Below are 14,982 nucleotides of genomic sequence, written 5' to 3'. Positions count from 1 at the left end.
CATGTTTGCCCGCCTCCTCCATCCCCTCCAGATCCACTTCTAGTACCAGAACCACTAGCATTCAAACTAGACATCATGTAAAAAAAATATAAGGAAAATTAGTACCATGAATAAACGAATGACATCAGAAATCATGGAATAAATGAACAATGATATAAAGAATGGATTAACAAAAAATAATATGAAAAATATATTTCTTACTTCTTCTGACGTTGTGTCATTATTTTCATTTTCAATACTCTCAATCTCGTCCAATTCAACAGTACCATCATCTTGTTCATGATATTCTTCTAATGTGTCGTCTTCAAAATCGTCATCATCAACTACAAGATCACCTATGTTGTGCAACAAATGATCGATATTCATAACCACAGTTGGTTCAACAGCATCACGATGGAAGTTGACATTCTCTAACTCTAGTTATTCTACTACCAATTGTAGTGATTGTGAATTAATTTCTCGAACTACGTGAGAATCGATACTAGTTGTATCAACATCATTTTCAACTTCTACATTTGGATATTCCCATAGATTACATGGGGCATAAGCCTGCACCAATTTCCACATTGGGCCATTCTTGATATCATTCAAGTAATACATTGATTTCGCTTGCGATGCAAGTATAAATGGATCATTCTTTCACCATTATGCCCTAGTGTAGATGCTTGTGAATTTATTGTCCACTTGAATTCTTCTCTTCCTAGATTTTGTGTCAAACCATTTGAACTTGAATACCAACACAATGCAATCTTTTAAATAACACAACACTATAACTTCTTCAATAACACCATAAAAGTTTTGCCCTTCTACACCGGGTACAAGAATATTGCTATTTTGTGCGGTTCGTCTCACATCTTGTTGTTCCACAAGAAACTTAATGCCATTGATAACAGCCGGGGTATGAGTACACACTGAAATTGGATCTATTAGCTAATGCATGCAGTTCATTTGTGGCCTCATATGACCAATCTTCTCGCATTTCATTAACCTAAAAAATGTTTAAAGAAGTATGATACAGAGATTTCATTTTATTTGAAATGACTCAAGTAAAAAACAACCTAATATTATTTAGGATTGAACAATTTATTATATTGACTTGAACATGTTTTTTACTTACCTTATCTCTAAACCACATTGGAAATACAATTTCTTGTTGTTCCACATTCCGGACTTCCTTAGGTAGTAGATCATTTGATGCTCTCTACATGATATTTAAAATATTATTATTATCTACATGATATTTAAAATAATAATATTAACTAACAATATGCATTTAGATAATGACAATAACTGAAAGAGGTATAGATGACTTACTCAAAGTATTTTTCAACTTCTTGGAAATTAGTTAGCACATACCATTATGCCTTGATCCGTAAAGAAGGTTCAAGAACTTTGACTTATTTATTGCCCAAGGGTCGACCAACATGCTTGAATATAGAAAGAACTCGAGACAGGAATGTTTTCACCCTATCATCATTTCTTACTGGTCGATTATGTCGGGTTTCAATATCTCAAAAATACATCGAGCAAAAGGTTAAAGCCTCATTAACAATATAAGCTTCAACAATTGACCCCTCAGGACGTGCTCTATTGTTAACATATTATTTGTATATACCCATTGCTCGCTCAATGAAATACATGTTAAATTATTTCTCTAGATTTTCTGTGTTTCTAATCCCAAATGAAACTACACCAGAGAATCACAATCCTGTTCTTGATTAAATATAAAACGAATACGGAACCGTACCTGAATCTTTAGCCATGGTTTATAGCGGTTTGATCTTCCAAAATGTAGAATTTCCTTAGGGTTCCTTATTCTCTCTTTGTTGATGGGGATACGAAGAGATATCTCTATTTTCTACATCTGAGGACCATAACCTAACTGCCTTTTTAAGCAGTTATAAAACTTTTGCCTATTTCTAATTTGGCCCCTTCATCAAATTAGAAATTCCACATATGGTATCCACAATAAATATTCATGACATTTATGCCCCAAGTCAAATTCCTTATTTCAAAATAGACCACATAATATTTGACTTATTATAATTGATGACCATATACATTCATTTAATTATATAAGTGTCCCAAAAATTCTAACAATCTCCCACTGGACACATATACAATATAATGAATGTGATATTCTTAGTGTGCACATGTCGTGTCATCAAATCTGAGGACATTCCAAACAATATCGTCCATTAATCATATTGACATAGGATCAAAGCGATCTTCGTTGTATCAATCACAACTAAACCCATCAATGGTCACGTACATCAACATCACTAAATGACATAGATCAAACATGAATTAGTGGCATGAATATTACATGCAAGGTGATCTGCTCATGTCAATTTTCAACTGGTCCTACTTAACTTTAGTTAGATCAAACTTTTAAACATAATTGTAAAAAGTGTAATGAACTGAATAATAATTCATTTCTGATCAGAATAAAAAATACATAAATAACTGTCTATAAAACAACCAAACTACAAACTCCCACTCAAACTAGAGATCATCCATCTCTACGACACCCATACGAGCAGTATGCTCATGAAAGACATTAGGAGGCAAACCCTTTTTCAGGGGGTCCGCTACCATGGAGTTTGTACCTTAGTGTTCTATAGAAATCTGTCCACTTTGTACCCTTTCTTTCACAACAAGGAACTTGATGTCAATATGCTTCGACTTTTTCGAGCTCCTATTGTTGTTGGAATATAACACAGCTGATCTATTGTCACAAAATAATCCAAGGGGTCTTTCAATCCCTTCCAGAATACGCAGCCGAGTGACAAAGTTCTTCAGCCATATCGCATGATTTGATGCTTCGTAACAAGCAACAAATTTTGCCGCCATAGTGGAGGAAGCTGTAAGTGCTTGTTTGGCACTTCTCCAAGAAATGGCTCCACCAGCTAACATAAAAATGTAACCCGAAGTGGATCTTATACTGTCTTGGCATCCCGCAAAATCGGAGTCAGAATACCCAATGATCTGAAGATGATCTGACCTCCTATATGTGAGCATGTAATTCCTAGTTCTTTTCAGGTATCTCATAACCCTTTTGGATGCTTTCCAGTGATCCATACCTGGGTTGCTTAGATATCTGCCCAACACACCTACTATTTACGCAATATCCGGACGCGTACAAACTTGAGCATACATAAGACTTCCTACCGCCGAAGCATAGGGAATCTTTTGCATTTCTTGAATTTCAAGACTTCCCTTAGGGCATTGTTTGAGATTAAACTTATCTCCCTTAGCGACCGGGGTGTTTCCTAGTTTACAATCTTGCATGCCAAACCTTTTAAGTACTTTATCGATATAGCTCATTTGTGACAATCCAAGAACACCTCGCTCGATGTATCTATATTCGTAATACAAATGAGGCCTCATCAAGATATTTCATCTCGAAATTTCTTGACAAAAAACTCTTGGTTTGGTGCAATAAGCCTATATCGTTTGTGGCAAGCAAAATGTCGTCCACATATAGAACCAAAAATATGTGCTTACTCCCACTGAACTTGTGATACACACAATCATCGATTAAATTCCCTTCAAAACCAAATGAGAGAATTATTTCGTGAAACTTATGGTACCACTAACGAGATGCTTGTTTAAGCCCATAAATGGATTTCTTTAATTTGCAAACCATATTCTTTGGGTCTCCCGACACAAAGTTTTCTGGCTGCACCATATAAATCGTTTCATCAATGTCACCATTGAGAAACTCCGTCTTTACTTCCATCTGATGTAGCTCCATATCGAAATTTGCAACAAGTGCCATGATTGTCCTAAAAGAGTCCTTAATTGAAACCGGAGAAAAAGTCTCTTTATAGTCAACCCCGTATTTTTGAGTAAAGCCTTTTGCCACAAGACGAGCTTTATACTTCTCCACATTACCGTTTGAATTCCTTTTGGTCTAAAAATTCATTAACAACCAACAGGTTTTGTACCTTCCGGTAGTGGGACAAATTCCCAAACTTTATTGTCTTGCATTGACTTATACTCCTCATTCATTGCTTCGCCCCACTTACCGAATTGGAACTTTCTATGGCTTGACAAAAGTTGATAGGATCATCTTCCATCATGCCAACATTATCCTCATGTTCCTGAAGAAATACTACATAGTCATCCAAAATAGCACTTCTCTTTTCTCTCGTGGACTGCCGCAATGGCACTTGGACCTCAATCACTTCTTCAAGAGGTTGTTGAGTTTGTAACTCTGGGAGATCAACAATGTCTTGATTTTCTGGAATTTCGATATTATTAATGACCAGAGTGGAATCCTGATCATTGTCTAAAGCAATCGGAATAGGAATCAACTCCTTAACCGTAGTGGAAGTTGATTCTATCTCAAAGACAAAGTCCTTTATTTTATTCTTCCCCCCAAACTCAATATCCTCGAAGAATGTAGCTGTACCCGTCTCAAAAATTGACCTTGATTTGGGATCGTAAAACTTATAGCCCCTTGATCGCTCAGAATAGCCAATAAAGTAGCTGCTCACAGTCTTGGGATCCAACTTATTCTCATGTGGCCTATAAGGCTTCGCCTCAGTTGGACATCCCCAAACGTGAAAATTCTTCAGACTGGGCTTTCGCCCCAACCAAAGCTCAAAAGGTGTTTCAGCAGCAGCTTTTGTCGGCACTCTATTCAGAATTTATTCTGCCGTCTTTAGTTCCTCACCCCAAAGTGATTCCAGCAAGGATGAATGGCTAACCATACTCCTTACCATGTCTTGTAGAGTGCGATTTCGTCTTTCTGCTACACCATTCATGCTTGGAGAGCCCTTGTGGGACGATACCACACTCCTCTAGGTATTTGGCAAAAGGCCCTAGACGTTGTTCACCCGAACCATCATACCAACCATAGTATTCACCACCACGATCGGACTTTATTTTATTTATCCTTTTGTCGAGTTGATTTTCAACTTCAACCTTGAATGACTTGAACACGTCCAATGTTTGAGCCTTTTCATGAATAAGAAATATGTATGCATATCTCGAAAAATCGTCTATGAATGATACAAAGTAGCGTTGACCATTCCAAGAAGGTGTTGGAAACGGTCCACAAACATCCGTATATATCAATTCTAAGACTTCCGTAGCCCGGTATGCACGTAATTTCTTGCCTTTGGTTTGTTTTCCTTTAATGCATTCAATACAGACATTAAAGTCCGTAAAATAAATGGAATTTAAAATTCCATCCGACACAAGTTGTTCAACTCTATTTCTAAAGATGTGACCTAAGAGCTTGTGCCATAATGCACCCGAATTATAATTATTTAGCTTTCGTTTTGTACCTTTCGATTCAACATTTAGGGTTTCATGATAGGAAGCATTTGTATCAAGCAAATAGAGATTGTCATATTGCATAAGTGAACCAGTTCCAACAACATTAGAATTAATAGATAACATAAACTGATTGTTTCCAAAGGAACAATTGTAACCAGATTTCTCCAAATAACAAACAGAAACCAAATTTCGTCTAAATGACGGTACAACTAGAGTATCCATTAAATCCAAATAGAAACCAGTACAAAGCAACAATCTAAAATGACCAATTGCTTCCACTTCTACCGACTTTCCATCGCCCACATAGATACTTATTTCAGCATCACTTGGCTTTCGGTAGCTCAGGCAACCCACATTTAAATACTGATGTTAGTAGTAGCACCGGAATCTAACCACCAAGTATTTCTAGGTACTGAAGCTAAGTTAACTTCAGAACAAACCAAATTAACAAATGTACCTTTCTTCTCGCGCCACGCGCGATACTTGGCACACTCCTTCATGTGTCCGGGTTTATTGCAGAAGAAACAAAGGTCATCACCTTTATGTTGTTTCTTCTCACTCGGACCCGCAGCATTTACATTCTTTCTTTTCTTACCCTTGTCCTTAGAGGTGCTTGCCAAATGAGCACTTTCTGTCTTCTCTTGATTCAATCTCTCTTCTTCTTGGACACAGTGAGAAATCAGTTCATTCAAACTCCACGTTTCCTTCTTACACTTAAAACTGACCTTAAAGTGGTTGAACTGGAAGAGAAATCAGGATGAGATGCACAAGTAAATACTCGTGCAAATCCAACTTTAGTGCCTTCAATTTCGAAGCAAGATTAGACATCTCCATGATGTACTCCCTTATGTTTCCCTTGCCCTTATACTTCATTGAAATCAAGCTCTTTAGAATAGTGCTTGTTTCAGCCTTATCACTTTTGGCAAAGCGCTTCTCGATTTCTGCAACGTACTCCTTGGCATTGGTGATGTCCTCAGACACTGCACCCTTAAACACCTCCGGAATGGCACGCTTGATGATCATCAGACTCATGCGGTTGGAGCGATCCCACTTATCAAATCTAGCTCTCTCTTCAGAGGAGCTAATTTCCATAGGAGTAGTGGGTTTCTCCTTCCGAATCGCAAGGTCCATGTCCATGCACCCGAGAACTATCTGAATGTTCTCCTTCCAGTCCTTAAAGTTAGTACCATTAAAGACCGGTACTGAACTTAAGTTGGCAGAAATATTAGCAACATTCAACTAAAGAGAACATTAAAAATAAATAAATAACATGCTCACAACCATAATTGTCTATAAAATTCAAAATTAATTGACAAATCCCATCTCAAGATACCCAGCGCACCATTAATTTTAAGTCTTTGGACAGTAAAATTAATTGCAAGTGATACTCTTGTTGTAATAATCAAACACTAACAATAATGCATGACAAATAACAAACCCCTCTTTGGATTGATTTATTATTCTCATGTAAAATCCTTATAATCGTTACGTGTTTACTATCACAGGTAATTATGTAGTCCGGCCAACTATTAACCTTCCTTTGAGCCGATTAATAATTGCATGAACTTACAAACTTACAAACATTCAAAATTCGTCATGAACAATCTACAAAAGAGAGATCACTTTGGCGACATCTTATTTCAATTTATCCAATCGGAATGATGAACTATAATAACTTTATTATATAGTATGCCAATTAAATGAATTCAATCAAAATAAATAAATAATAATAATAAAATAAATAAATCGCAAAAAACTGAATCATTGGTCAAAGTTGCATGAAAATTAATAATAGAATAATAAATTTCCACTAAAAGTTCCTTGGTCAAAGCTTGAATTCATTCATATTTTTGAAATCTCATCAGGAAACATCCGCCGTTGAATAAAAGAAGAGAGAGAAAACTTGAGAGAGAAACCAACAAAAAAAAATTTTGTGGGGCCCCGGGTCCGATATCTAATACTAATAATTATAATTGTAACAAACCAAATGATTGAGTAAAATACATAATTTGCTGTTCACAAATCCACATAAACATCGTCAAAATAATTTAAATGTCTCAAATGTTTGAAATAAAATTTTCAACATGCCAAAATAAACTTATAAGCCAAAGTAATCCCAACATCATAAAATAGCTCCTAAGACCCGAGAATCCCACTCTAACTCGTATCTCCTCGCCTGGAGCTGGACTCTGACATCCCAAGCCTTGCCTCACCTACCGTAAGCACATGAAAACAAGAGGTAGCCGACGTGCCGGTGAGTATAAACCCAGTATGATACAATCAATAACATATGAGAATTAAAATGACAAATAGTTCATATGAAATTCATAAATATGCAATATAATGCAATGCATGATCAGAAGCTGTGGGCTATCAATAAATCTCAAGATCAAGTGAATCATCTGGTCATAGGATACCCAAGGGAAGAGAATCCCTCAGCAACATCCACCGACTCATCTGCTCGGGGTGGGGTTCTGTGTTCTACAATCCCAGGACTATGGTGCGCCTATAGAGAATGTTCAGGCCAAAGCAGCGACCTCCGCATACACTATGCCAACTCAACTATAGCCCCATACGTCCAACAAATCAATAAATCAAGGCGACCTCCGCCATATCAAATCTGAATCGACAAGTGGCTCAATATGCAATGTAATGATGAAAATCAATATCATCATCTCAATATCATAATAAACTCATCTCAAGGCCACAATCATCATCAAATCACAAGTAATTCATCGATCCATAGAATTTTAAATTTAAAAATAAAAATGATACTTTTATCTCGTATGTTACCGACCGTAACATACCTTTCAAACATTACCAAAAGAAGATCGAAATGTGTAGGTGAGAAGTCTTGAACCTCTGAAGTATACTATCTCAAGAACTCGGATTATTTATCAAAACAGAGCAGTTTCTGTACAAAATTCATAATTAATTCAATACTACTTCAAATCAAACATACCTTTCAAATATTACCAAAAGAAGATCGAAATGTGTAGGTGAGAAGTCTTGAACCTCTGAAGTATACTATCTCAAGAACTCGGATTATTTATCAAAACAGAGCAGTTTCTATACAAAATTCATAATTAATTCAATACTACTTCAAATCAAGATCCGCAAAATGGATATGCAAGAAAACTCAAATGCCAACAATTATTCTTCACAAACTTTTGTCAAATAAGATAATTTACTCAGTCGTTCATAATCTGAAACATACAACATAATTTTCGAAATCCTGTATCAATACAAATCTGGCATAGTTTAGTATTTGGAGCATAACTCCCTCAATAATCAATGGAATCAAGCCCATTTTATATCATTTCGAAGAAAAAACAATGTTCTATAACTTTCCTTTGAACATGAAATCCAGAATCCCAACCAATAAATCTCAGAATTCGAATAAACAGAAGTCATGTACACAAACTTGGAATTCTAGACCAGGTTTCGTAAATATAGCATATCTCTTTCATATTTTCGCGGAATGGAGTGATTCTTAAACCAAAACAAAGCTAATTTGATGCTCTACAAGTTTCATGAAGACCATAACATCAAAATCCAAATAGAACCATCCCATATACCCGAAATACAGTAGGCATAAAAACTGATCTTGCACAAAAACAAGAAATCATACTCATATCCATTTTAAATTCAAACCAACTCAAATACAACATCTTCAACATCTTAATATCTCAAATATCAATTCTAAACTTCCACCGATTTCCAAACTTCCATAAAAATATAATATACTTACACCATCTTGAAGATCTTGAAGAGATGATCACAAATCTATCCTTATTTCAAAATTTCCTTGAGCAAATCTCCCATAGATTGAAGAATAAATTCGAAAATGGAGAGAAAGAGGGTTTCGGTGGAGGAGAAGGAGGAGAAATGATTGGAGGAGGTGAAATTGAGCTCATATAGTCAATTTTCGCGTCTGTAGCGCCGCAGCGCCACTTTTCAGCGCCAAATTTGCGCAACTATAGCGCCTAGGCGCCACTATTCTAGCACCGCAGCGCTTGAATAGTGCTGATGAACAGTAAATTTTTTTTTAATTTTTTTTTTAAATTCGGGCATTACAATTCCTCCCTTCTAAAAATAGATTTTGTCCTCGAAATCAAATTATCAATTTCAAGTCTAACATATAATGATCAATACTGAAAATAAAACCGAGAATAGAAGCATACTTCATTTGAATAACTCTGGATATTTATGTCTCATATTATCTTCTAATTCCCAAGTTGCCTCCTCGACACCATATCTGTTCCACTGTACTTTAATCAACGATATCAATTTATTTCTGAGTTGCTTATCTTTTTTGTCTACAATCTGAATCGGTCTTTCAATATAGCTCAAAGTCTGATCTAACTCAACCTCGTCAGGTGGAAGTACATGAGAAGAATCCAAATGATATTTCCTCAACATAGACACATGAAAAACATCATGAACACCTGATAATGCGGCAGGAAGAGCTAATCTATAAGCCAAATCACCAACACGTTCCAAAATCTCATACGGACCTATGAATCTCGGTGATATTTTACCCTTCTTTCCAAATCTAATTGTACCATGGAAAGGATATATTTTCAGAAAAACTCTGTCACCTTTCTCAAAAATCAACGGCCGTCTCCTGATGTTTGCATACTTAGCATGCCTATCCTGAGCAGCTCGCATACGACTCCGAATCAATTTCACCTTCTCTGTCATATCTCTTATCATATCAGGTCCAACAATTGGTGCTTCAGATAAATCGTCCCAATACAGAGGAGATCGACACTTCCTGCCATATAGTGCTTCAAATGGTGACATTCCAATACTCACTTGATAACTATTGTTATAAGAAAACTCGACAAGTGGTAACGAATCCTGCCAACCAATACCAAAATCCATTACTACAGCTCTCAACATATCCTCTAATGTCTGAATAGTACATTCTGATTGTTCGTCTGTCTGAGGATGATATGATGTACTCAAATGCAAACGAGTACCAAGGGCCCCTTTTAAACTCTGCCAAAAATGAGAAGAAAATTTGGTATCACGATCTGGTACAATGGACTTAGGCACACCATGCAACCCCAAAACTTCTTTGATGTACAATCTGGCCATCTGATCATGCCTATATATCATCTGATAAGGAATGAAACACGAAGACTTAGTTAATCTGTCAACGATAACCCAAATTGCATCGCAACTCCTCGACGACCTCGGCAATTTCGTGACAAAGTCCATGGTGATATGGTCCCACTTCCATTCTGGAACCTTAAGGCTATGCAAAAGACCTCGTGGTCGTTTTCTTTCTGCTTTCACTTGTTGACAATTCAAACAACGAGATACAAATTCTGCTTTGTCAGATTTCATTCTTTTCCACCAAAATTGTTTCTTCAAATCATTGTACATCTTCTTACTTCTAGGGTGTACACTGAATTTACTGCAATGAGCATCACGCAAAATCTGTATCCTCAACTCTGAAATATTAGGAACTACAATACAATCATTCACAAACAAAATACCCTCATTATTGACCTGAAATTCTGATCGATGTCCTGATCTGACGAGTTCAACTGATTTTTGAATGCTTTTATCTAACCTTTGGGCCTCTTTAATTTTTACAAACAACTCTGGCTCTGCCTGAAACATAAATACTCTTACAGGTTGAGTATCTACCACAAAATCCAAACCAGAAAGACAACATTTTTCTACTAGATCAGATACACTGCTAGTGATCAATGACATATTGCATACTTTTCTGCTCAAGCATCGGCTGCTGCATTAGACTTTCCTGGATAATATTTTATTTCACAATCATAGTCTTTCAACAAGTCTAACCAACGCCTCTGTCTCATGTTCAACTCTGCTTGTGAAAAGAGATATTTCAACTTATGATCAGTGAATATCTCAAATTTTTCCCCATACAAGTAGTGACGCCAAATCTTTAAGGCAAAAACCACTGCTGCTAGTTCCAAGTCATGCACTGGGTATCTAGACTCATGTGGCTTCAACTGTCTTGAAGCATAGGCAACCACACGACCATGCTGCATTAATACACAACCCAGTCCTTGATGTGAAGCATCAGTGTGCACTGTAAATCATCCTACACCTGATGGGATAGTCAGAACTGGAGCACTAGTAAAACTCTGCTTAAGTTCAACAAAACTAGCCTCACATGCCTGCGACCAAATAAATGGTGCATTCTTTTGTGTCAGGTGGGTAATTAGCCTTGCAATATGTGAGAATCCTTCAATACATCTGCGATAATATCCTGCCAAACCCATAAAACTACGCACCTCACGAACTGATGTCGATCTACACCAATTGATGACTGCCTCAACTTTACTCGGATCAACTGATATACCAGCACTTGAAATCACATGTCCAAGGAAAACCACTCTATCCAACCAAAACTCGCATTTGGATAATTTAGCATACAACTTTTCAGTTCTCAAAATTTGCAACACAGCTCTCAAGTGCTCGGCATGCTCAAATTCAGATTTTGAATAAATAAGAATATCATCAATGAAGATCACAACAAATTGATCTATATATCTTTGAAACACACGGTTCATCAAATCCATAAATACCGCAGGTGCATTGGTCAACCCAAAAGGCATAACCAAAAATTCAAAATGCCCATACCTAGTACGAAAATCAGTCTTAGGCACATCTGCCTCTCTAACTCTTAGCTGATGATATCTGGATCTTAAATCAATCTTATAATATAATGAAGAACACTGCAACTGGTCAAAGAGATCATCAATCCTTGGCAAAGGATACTTATTCTTTACTGTGGTTTTATTCAACTGTTTATAATCGACACAAAGCCTCATAGACCCATCTTTCTCCTTCACGAATAAAATTGGAGCACCCCAAGGTTAAACACTTGGTCTTATATATCCTTTAGCCAATAGATTCTCAAGTTGTTCCTTTAATTCCTTCAGTTCAATTGGCGCCATCCTATAAGGAGCTCTAGAAATAGGCGGTGTACCTGGCATCAACTCAATGTTGAACTCAATCTCTCGGACTTGAGGAAATCCTGGAATCTCGTCTGGAAATACATCTGAAAATTCACTAACAATTGGAATATCTGCCAATTTAGGTACTGACCTTGAAATATCAATTGCATAAACCAAGAAACATTCTGCTCCTTTCTGCAACAAACGAGTCATGGACAAAACAGATATCAAAGGAATCTTAGCTCGAGAACCCTTACCATAGAATGTCCAGTGATCTGTCATATCAGGCCTAAACTTAACAATCTTCTGAAAACAATCTACAGTAACCATGTATCTTGTCAACATGTCAATACCAAATATGCAATCAAAATCAGACATCTCCAACACAATGCAATCAAGCTCAATAACATTATCCTCATAACAAAATTCACAACCACTTATCATTTCAGCTGATCTCATCACTTTGCCCAGTGGAGTACAAATAGATAATGTAGATGATAATTGCATAGAATTCAACGAATGCAATGTGACAAAGTGCTCAGCTATGAAACTATTTGATGCACCAGTATCCATCAAAACATAAGCAGGATAACCTGAGAGAAGACAATTACCTGCAATGACATTATCTGAAGCATTATGTGCCTCATCCTCACTGAGTGCAAAAACTCGAGCCTGTTTTTGAGGTGGCTGTCCTACCATGTGGCTACCACTCTATTTTTTCTTATCTGATCGGTTTGACTACTGATAGGAATGAAATGTCGGGGTCTGGCGGTTCTGGTGAGGTGTCTGTCTTGATGATCCCCCACTCTAAGATATATCACTGCCACGGTTAGGACACACTCGAGCATAGTGTCGCACCTGGTTGCACAAGTGGCAAGTTCCTGAAACTCCTCTACACTAATCGGTATAATGTCTACCACCACATTGACCACAAGTCGGACCTGAATAACCAGTGCTCTGAACTGAACCAGATTGTCTTGATCCACTAGAACTCGAAAAATTACTGCCATGCCTCTAAATTGTTTCCCTTTAGCCCTAAACTGCTCTCTTATGTTGCCACTGTTACCGCCACTATTACCGTGTCTGAACTGCTGTCGATACTGTGACAATTGGGGTTGTTGCAAATACTGAGGGCCTCTCTGTCTAATGGTCCCGGTTTCAGCTCCCTTGGCTCGATCAAGAGCCTCGGAAAAAGTGTTAGGCCTTCCAATATTAACCAAGGGAAATATATCTGGGTTAAGACCATTTATGAAGTGATCGGTCTTAGCTTCTTCATCGGATGCTACATGAGGAGAAAATCTTAGTAAATTTGAGAACTTAGCAACATAGTCCTCAACATTCAGATTTTTCTGCTTTAAATTTGCAAACTCGGCTCCCTCATCTTTCCTGCAAGAAATAGGAAAGAAACGCTGATAAAATTCATATTTAAACATATCCCAGGTAACAATCGTGCCTCGACCCTCTAAAGCTTTCTTAGTCATGATCCACCAACTCTTAGCAACATCCAATAACTGATGGACAACTAATTTAATTCTACGATCATCTGGATACTCGAGAGATTCAAATAACTGATTCATATTCTCCAACCAGTTCTCACACTCTAATGCATTCTCTGTACCCTTCAACATCGGTGGGTGCAAAGACTGAAATCTGGCTAAAAGTATCTCCATCGGAGTCGGAGTTATATCCATCTGAGTATGAGTAGCACTGTCCTGATCTTGTGCCACTGGTACGTTCTGTCTAGGTCTACCATGACCTATACCTCGAGTAGCCATGTCTGATATACAATAGATCAAACACATATAAAATCACAATATCATAATCATCTCAATCTTATATCAATCATCTCGGGCTCTTGAGACTCAATAATCTCAAAAATCTCGAATAAAGCTCAACAATATAGTATCTCAATTATGATCATGTATTTCACATTATAGCACAATGAAAATGCTAGCAAATATATCACATGATCAAGCAATTCGAACTGACTCGATCTACCGTGTTCCCAAATATCTTACGCTCTGATACCACCTAATGTGGGGCCCCGAGTCCGATATTTAATATTAATAATTATTATTGTAACAAATCAAATGATTGAGTAAAATACATAATTTGTTGTTCACAAATCCGCATAAATATCGTCAAAATAATTTAAATGTCTCAAATGTTTGAAATAAAATTTTCAACATGCCAAAAGAAACTTGTAAGCCAAAGTAATCCCAACATCATAAAATAGCTCCTAAGACCCGAGAATTCCACTCTAACTTGTATGTCCTCGCCTGGAGCTGGACTCTGGCATCCCAAGCCTCGCCTCACCTACCGTCAAACACATGAAAACAAGAGGTAGCCGACGTGCCGGTGAGTATAAATCCAGTATGATACACTCAATAACATATGAGAATTAAAATGACAAATAGTTCATATGAAATTCATAAAGATGCAATATAATGCAATGCATGATCAGAAGCTGTGGGCTATCAATAAATCTCAAGATCAAGTGAATCATCTGGTCATAGGTACCCAAGGGAAAAGAATCCCCCAGCAACATCCACCGACTCATCCACTCGGGGTGGGGTGATGTGTTCTACAATCCCAGGACTATGGTGCGCCTATAGAGAGTGTTCAGGCCATAGCAACGACCTCCGCATACACTATGCCAACTCAACTATAGCCCCATACATCGAACAAATCAATAAATCAAGGCGACCCCCCCATATCAAATCTGAATCGCCAAGTGGCTCAATAT

At 37.2% G+C, this 14,982-nt stretch overlaps 1 protein-coding gene across 1 annotated transcript; it reads right to left on the bottom strand.

The window, feature by feature from the left end:
* Positions 1-2,610: 2,610 nt before the first annotated feature.
* Positions 2,611-3,081, bottom strand: LOC142537499 (secreted RxLR effector protein 161-like). The gene has a single exon (XM_075643009.1). The coding sequence runs from the start codon at positions 3,079-3,081 to the stop codon at positions 2,611-2,613; it is 471 nt and encodes a 156-aa protein (XP_075499124.1).
* Positions 3,082-14,982: the final 11,901 nt, after the last annotated feature.

This window comes from Primulina tabacum, chromosome 2 (genome assembly GCF_025594145.1).
Source record: "Primulina tabacum isolate GXHZ01 chromosome 2, ASM2559414v2, whole genome shotgun sequence".
NCBI classification, from domain to species: Eukaryota; Viridiplantae; Streptophyta; class Magnoliopsida; order Lamiales; family Gesneriaceae; genus Primulina; species Primulina tabacum.
Note: the sequence above shows the minus strand (reverse complement) of the source record. Positions and strands in the feature narration are given on the sequence as shown.

Bases quoted from the DNA above. Each gene is read 5' to 3' on its own strand.
- LOC142537499 (XM_075643009.1), bottom strand. From the start codon at position 3,081: ATGGATCACTGGAAAGCATCCAAAAGGGTTATGAGATACCTGAAAAGA.